General features: G+C 31.2%; 1 protein-coding gene across 1 annotated transcript; it reads right to left on the bottom strand.

The window, feature by feature from the left end:
* Positions 1 to 1,035: 1,035 nt before the first annotated feature.
* On the bottom strand, positions 1,036 to 7,534 carry LOC110917288 (NAC domain-containing protein 92). The gene is made up of 3 exons (XM_022161874.2): positions 7,257 to 7,534; positions 3,016 to 3,281; positions 1,036 to 1,849 (listed from the first exon to the last, which is right to left on the bottom strand). Exons 1-3 carry the CDS (start codon positions 7,408 to 7,410, stop codon positions 1,343 to 1,345), a joined length of 927 nt encoding a protein of 308 aa, XP_022017566.1. The 5' UTR covers positions 7,411 to 7,534; the 3' UTR covers positions 1,036 to 1,342.
* Between the last annotated feature and the right edge of the window lie 379 nt (positions 7,535 to 7,913).

The raw sequence follows: 7,913 nt of genomic DNA, 5'->3' as shown, positions 1-7,913 counted from the left end.
ACTTCAACACTAAGTTACTCTATTAGTAAGTTTGTTTTAATAGTTTTTAACAACTTAACAAAAAGTAAACTAGTTTTGTATACATCATTGACAAGGACTTTCAACGTTATATGAATATTTAAATAATTTACATATTCGGTAACTTAAATTCACACTTTTTAAATAAAAATATATGTGAGAAGTGTCTTTACTCTAACAAGTTATATGTCCAAAAGTAGCCTAACGAATTATAAAAAATGATTACAATGAGTTCAAGCACTTAAGTAATCCATAACGAGGCTTTACTTTTCAAACTTGATTTTCGTTAATTTATAACCTGAAAGTATACACTACAATTAGCAAATAAAAATGAATACATAGAGATTGCATACCATAAACCTTTAAATTGATTGAAAATGTAGTTAGAAAAACAACTATGGGTTACCATATATCTATGGTCATGGCATTGAGGCTATATTTCTAGAAAAATTTAAAGTACTCTATATTTCTAGAAAAATTTAAAGTACTTTATTGATACCGTCAAATATATTAAAGCTACTCTCAACAACACAACATACCAATGTAAGCCTATAATGCTTGAGTTGGTGTGGTGCACACCCCAAGTACCCTATGTAACTCTCAAATTCCTTGCCACATTATTTAGTTATCTTCTATGACCTATCATCCAATATGTTTATATCACATAATTAAGCATATGAATCAAATTCAAACTCACTTGTCTAAATCAATTTATAATTGAACAGGCCAAAGTGTGCCTAATTCAATAAGGCACAAATACCAAACTTATGTTCTCAATATCATACACGTAAAAATCAAGGTTCCAAATGGTATGCAAAACAAAGATTAATTGAGCATCGAGGTTTATGGCCCTAAGTTATCTTTGTCTTCCAAATGCTTGAGGTATGTGAAACATCATTGGTATGCAACACTACTTCCAGTCTAGTTATATGTGTCTTTTTCAAAGATAACTCAATCCCGTAATTTTTAAGGTACAATCATCTAGAAAGTGTGCTTAATTATTGCAATAGCCAAATATTTGATGGCGAGCTACAATAGTTATCTTCTCATATCGAAATGTAGTTGTACAATTGAGAAGCTAATAACTTGATTACAATGTGGATAAACAAAACAACATGATAATTATTTAATCAACAATTAACTACTTAATTACACTAGCTTAAAAGTTACAATAATCACAATAAAGCCACCGTCTTTTGCCATGATATCTCGCTTGAAATGAATCTAACCAAAGAGGTTTAGTTCTTTGTTACCTCCAAGTGTCTGTTGATCTAACCCCTTGACCAATTATAAATTGTTAATATCAAATGTTACTCATTATAGCTTACCACATGGAATCCAAGTTGAATGGTTGCTCCTGTTGTTGTTGTGGTTGATGTAGAGATTCATAAGTTCTAGAGGAAGAAGCTTGCAAACTTGGACATGCCTCGTTTAAGATGTGTGAATTCCCTTGTGGCATGAATTGATAATCAAAATTTACAGCTTCTCTTTGCTGGTAAGTTCTAAGTTGCAATGCTTTAAGAAGGAACGCATTCACCGAAAGATTCGAACTTAGTAAGTTAGACGGCCAAGAAAGCGTTGGAAGACTGCCTGCCAAACTCATATTTAGATTCATGTTTGTGTTAAGGTTTTCCATTCCATAATTCTGAAGGGAAATGTTAGTATTTGAATTTGAGATGCCATTTAAGTTTGGAAGCTCGATATCACCATAGTCATTTGCCATCGTGTTAGTTTCACAAGGTGAGTCCATTGATTGAGGGGATGATATCGTGGGCATTGGCTTTTTAGCTATTGAGCTTTTCTGAAAGATTCGGCAAACTACCCATTCTTCCTGTAAAATTTACCTTTATTTTAGAGGAAACAAATATATTTAAAAATCCATACACCGTGCCAACTAGGGCTGTAAACGAACCACATGAACACGAACAAGGCCTTGTTCGTGTTTGTTCGTTTAAGAAATAATCTTGTTCATGAACTGTTTATAAACGCTTACTGAACGAGATTTCCTTTTCGTGTTGAACATGTTCATGAACACTTACCAAACGCAAATGAACTCAAACAAATGTTCATGAACACAAACAATGTTTATAATAAACACAAATATATATTTATTTTAGAATAAAATATGCATTTTTCATCACAAAAATTACGAATTATCAACCAAAAAGTAAATAAGCACTTAACATAACTATATGAACACAATTGACATAATTATCAGAAACATGAGTAACACAAAATTAAAAGTTTGTCAAGCTTTAACACAAACTAAAATTGAAATGATTAAATGAGGGATATTAGCGGAGGCATACAATATAACTAGAGTTTCAAATGTCTAAAAACTATAAACAAGAAAACAAAAATACAACATATAAAAACCTTAAAATGAACGAACACAAATGAACACATTGTCGGACGTTCACGAACATAAATGAACGACGCGACCTCTGTTCATGTACGTTCATTTAACCTAACGGAAGAAATTTCTTGTTCGTGTTCGTTCATTTATTAAACGAACGAAAATAAACGAACTTCCGCCAAACTGTTCACGAACTGTTCGCTGAAGGTTCAGTTCGTTTACATCCCTAGTACCAACACTAAGGGTAGGAACCAAGGAGGTCAAGAGGGTCATGGACCAACCGGTCACCAAAACTTTTATGTATAAAATCTGTGTATTTTTTTCTAAGAAAAACAAAGTTAGGCTCTCTAATTGTAATCATTCGTGATGAGCAGCTTATAAAGATTTCATTACTAAGAAGGTCTAGTTTTTGCTATTTGAGATCACTTTTATAACAAAAGGCTTACAGAAACTTTTTAATTTTCAAAAAAGAAAATATTTTAGTATTTTAAAACCTTTGTAGCTAACATGCATTTGTTTCAAATAACCAATTGGAAAGTTAATGTATATCCATCTTATGTGACACTTAAATTGAAATATCAATTACTTTTTTCTTGTATAACTTATTTAAACACTTAATTAATAAATTGTTTTGCGCGTACCTTATTAGGTTTGAAAGCATGTGTAGTATCAAGTCTATATTCGTGCATCACCCAGTTGGTTTTTTCTCCTTTTGGGGCTCTACCCCGGTAAAAGACTAGGGTTTTCTTCATCCCAACCAACACCGTGCCACGAAAGATTTCTTTATCCTTTCCGGTTGTCTTCCAATAACCAGCCACTGTTGCACGATTAGTTCGTAGGCCGGTTGGGTATTTTCGATCTCTCAAACTGAAAAAATACCATTCCTTTTCTCCCATGGAAGCTTTGGCTGCATACAATTATAACATCCAAAACCTTAAATCTTAAGCTGAATTATGAAAAAACAATAAAAAGCTCTCAAACCCTATTATTTACTCCTGTCAGAATCGTTGGCATAAGTGCTCTAGAGACATGTCGCTAAGGTTTGTGTAATGGTTTTGTTCTTAACGAATTTGATTAAATATACGGATGACTTACAAGAAGGTCCTAAAATCAAGTTATAAGTTCTCTAGGTAATTACTACGCCAAGACGCGTTTGACCCAATAACATTGGTGAATTACCTTTAACCAAGTAGTGATTGTATTTAGCTGAATTTTAAGTGGGGTAAAAAACGTTAAATCATGCATATTTACATTTACATTTACATTCCATAAATTACTAACATTTTTTGCAAAGCATGTTATACCTCATGCTTGGGGTTTTTTCAAAAAAAAAAAAAAATATATTGATTTTTTTAACTTTAACCCAAAAAAGTTTTTAAATCTTGCAATTATTCCACTATAAATAAGCAACTACATTTTGCTTGGATGAGTTATACTATGTGCTTGGGGGTGTCTTAAAAAAAAAACTTGATTTTTCACTTTTAACCCAACATTTTATATTTTATATTTTGACCCCTTTTATTTTTTTACCTTTAATCCAAAGTTTTCCATCTTTTATAATTTAACACAACACTTTATTATTTACAACTTTGCTCCTCCATCTTTTATGAATTTGATTTACTTTATTTTTGATCCAATCACAATGCTTATACATGTTACATTGAGTTCACTTGGATACGTCTAAATGTGTGTTTTCATATGGTTAATGCATTATATAACGTCTGGACTAATCCATTCAATGTTTACGATGTACACGCACCGCAACGCGGGCGGTTCTTAACCCTAGTTTTAATTACATTCCATAAATTACTAACATTTTCGTGCATAGCATGTTATACCTCATGCTTTGGGGGTTTTTTAAAAAAATTGACTTTTTTTAACTTTAACTAGAAAGTTTTTAAATTTTGCAATTTTAACCCACATAAATTGTTTTTTTCCACTTTTAACTCAAAACTTTTCATTATTTTCAATTTAACCTCACAACATTTTCACCTTCAACTTTGGTTCCTATATTTTTCATCTTTCGCAAATTTCTGTTTTACGTTTCGTTCTAAATTTTACAAATTTCGTTCTAAACTATGCTTAAGCTCTCCTGTGTGTGATTTAATGTTTTTTACATTTATTTTTTTCGTTTGTTAAGTTCGTTGCAACGCCCAGGTTTTGGATCGACTCAGTGTTGGTAATCACTAGCGGTGGTGTGGCATTCGTACTATTTGGCATAGTTTTACGCCCCCGCCACAATGCGGGGGAGCTTAATTCTAGTTTATGAAAATTAATATCTCTTTTCACCTGGACACATTTGTTTACATAAATCCAACTTTTTTTTTTGAACGGCTAATTTCTTTAATCCCATGTCGTATGTGAGACTTGAACCCAAGGCATTCTCCTTCCCAATCTAGGTGTTTTTAAAAGCTTTACCTTTGCCAATGAACCACCACCCCATTGGTATAAATCCAACTTTCTTAAGTTCTGTTTTTTTTTTAATGACAACCCTTATACCAACTATTTGTTTACTTAAATCCAATTTTCTTAAGTTTAGTTAAAATTGGTTTCTATAAACTTAGTGGGTTGGAGGGACATTATCCCGCTTCGTGAAAATACTTGTACCAACGAAATGTCGTTCCAATAGAAAAATAATGTTTTAATTTTCATTTTTTAACCTAAATGTAAGAAGAACGAAAAAGAAAATTCATTGAATATCATTTCTCAAGTTTTAGCCTTTTAGGCAATCTTTTAAAATCCGGTTTTTTATATTGTACCGGATTTGACTCATAAACAGTTTAACCAGGTGTATTAGACGGTTCAATCGGGTGTACCGGACGATTTAACCAATTATACCGGACGATTCAACCGGTGCAACCGGCCGGTTTGAACCGGTTTTTAAAACATTGCTTTTAGGTAATGTTTGGTTTGACTAAGCGGTTGAGAATTGAGTATAAGTTTGAGAGGAAGAAAGTACGAGCAAATATATCATTATTTAAAGGATCATTGTTATAATAAAAGGAAGAGAGAAGTAAAGGTGAGAGATGCATTTAGAAGTTATCAGCATAAACTCATATCCATGTTATTGACTATCTCGTTTCATTTGGCAGCATCGAATACCTTGCAAATGAAACAGTCAAAAGTAAACGGTTTAGGTAAATCCATGTAATCCGCACGTACGTTGAAGCCAGTTGTAGTCTGGTAGATTTGGTCTACCACCTATGATATTCTCGGTCAATGGACGTATTTCGTATCTTGTGTTAATGATTGGATGCAAGATTACTTTTAAATTTTTTGTAGATCTATGGATGATAAATTATTGTGTTTATATGCTGTGTTTTGTTGAGTGTGTGTTTTTGTATTAAACTTAATGAATTCTATGGTTTTTTATTTAAAAATTCCTTTTTGTTGTTTTTTTATACTTGAAGTTGTTTTTTGTTTCCAGGATTTATAATTTTTATTATAAGAGTTTGATTCGTGTATTTATTTTTATATTTTTTTACATCAATAATGTATGGAACTACTGATCAATGTGATCATGCTAAAGAATAATAATAATACGTGAGGCATTATTATTATTATTATTATTATTATTATTATTATTATTGTTGTTATTATTATTATTATTTGTAGGAGTAATTAAGAAAATCACAAAGAAAACCTTATTTAGTATATAACTATAAAGATAATTCAATAAATGTTGTTTACATAACAATTTAACTAATATTATATCTAATCATAACTTAATATATTCTATTTAAGGGGTAAAATTAATTAAAAAGTTGAGTTTTCTAAGTAATCTACGAAAGCATGATAACCTTTAATTTTTCTAATACATAAAGCATTTAACTTTTAAACTAGATCTCTGTTCTTTTATGATATTTAAATACTGATATCATTTAATCATCTTAAATATACGGAGAGTTTGATTTTAGGATCAAGTGTTCGGGTTAGAAGAGAAGTTTTTTTTTGAAAAGTAAATTTCATTAACAACCGGTCGGCCACGCCAAAACAGCGTAGACCCAGACCGCCCCAACTACAACATATACAAAGGGTTAGAAGAGAAGTGATACGATGAACAACTAAATCATATCAACTAAAATTAGAAGGCACCATTAAACGTCTTGTATCTGTGAATCGAAAGTTTATTTAATTATGTGTATGTAATGTTTAATTAGCATTATATAAACCTTAAAAGATTGTTTATAACTGGGGACATCATTTTAAGGTAAATATTTATAACTAGTTCATTTATACATACATATACACACACTTTTATTGATTTATTACATGTTTATAATTGTGAAACCAATCAAACTATTTAAAAAAAAAAAGCAATCGGTCATTTTGACCTGTTTAAGAAAATGAAGTTCGGTTCATGGTTTGAAAAACCGGGGTTAAGAATCCTATTCACCGTTATTGAAAATTGGAACCGACCATGCGCAGCTTATTGCTCATTTACCAACTATTTCGATGTAAATTCAAACAATCAAATAATACAATGAATAGGTTGTATATTTGAAATATTCAGTTGTCATATGTATAATACTCAAAACAATCTTTATCATTTTTAAAACCTAGTAAAAACTAACTAGTTTGAAAAAAAAAATCGGTTCAAAACACTAATTGACTTGCTGTTTTGCAGAACTTTTGTCAAAACCTTCTGAACAAAACCACAAACACCTCTTTGTAACAAAAAAAAAATGTACCAATATACCAAATTAAAACCTTTTTTTGGTTTAAAGATATGTAACCATTATTTTTTAAAAAGATTACATATTTTTTATGCCTCTTTCAAATCACATAGTATACAAATTTTCACATGAATCTACAAATTTTCACATGAATCAATGAAGTAAGATAAATATGAAGAGAAAAAAAAGGTACATATATAATATACCTGGGAGGTCCCAAGGTTCACATTTATTGAGATCAACCTCAGCAACTGCTTTAGCAGTAAAAGATGAATCAGAAACCTTCTGACAGAGATAAAAAGTGATGAGTTCTTCATCAGTTGGATGGAACCTGAACCCAGGAGGAAGACCATCTTCCATCCTTAATCAAACCCTAATTAATGGCTGACTGCCTGCAAGTACAATTTAGTGGTTGAGTTAGAGAAGATAAGAGAAGTGAGGTCAGCTATTATTATGGTTCATCTTGCTTCTGGTTTTGTATAGCCATCAACCTTCATCAAGAAGCAGCCACCTTTTGATTAGTCTTCTGTCACTTTGATTATAACAACTAACTCTTTGACAAAGATGGTTTGGTAAATGGTGGATCATTTTTCATTTTTTGTCTTTTGTGCCTTTAGGGTGCTTTTCACTTAAATGCCCCTCATGAATATAAAACCATGTTTATAATCCTCTTGATTATAATATAGACAGTGGAAACCAACGACCTTGATTATTTTAACCTCATTCCTATATGTTTAATAACTACTACACGCAAGTAATAGATTATATCAACAGATATAATCCGGAGTTATAGTTAGTAAATGGATGTAAAGGGGTAACTTTACTCTAAGCGTTCAAAATAATATCCAAAGTGTATTGTGTTA

This window comes from Helianthus annuus, chromosome 16 (assembly GCF_002127325.2).
Source record: "Helianthus annuus cultivar XRQ/B chromosome 16, HanXRQr2.0-SUNRISE, whole genome shotgun sequence".
In the NCBI taxonomy this organism is placed as follows: domain Eukaryota; kingdom Viridiplantae; phylum Streptophyta; class Magnoliopsida; order Asterales; family Asteraceae; genus Helianthus; species Helianthus annuus.
Note: the sequence above shows the minus strand (reverse complement) of the source record. Positions and strands in the feature narration are given on the sequence as shown.

What these genes read in the sequence shown, in the direction of transcription:
- LOC110917288 (XM_022161874.2), bottom strand. Translation starts at nt 7,410, where the DNA reads ATGGAAGATGGTCTTCCTCCTGGGTTCAGGTTCCATCCAACTGATGAA. An exon ending in TGAACCTTGGGACCTCCCAG is followed by an intron (nt 3,282 to 7,256) that starts GTATATTATATA and finishes AATTGTATGCAG; the next exon opens with CCAAAGCTTCCATGGGAGAA. An exon ending in ATGCTTTCAAACCTAATAAG is followed by an intron (nt 1,850 to 3,015) that starts GTACGCGCAAAA and finishes TAAATTTTACAG; the next exon opens with GAAGAATGGGTAGTTTGCCG.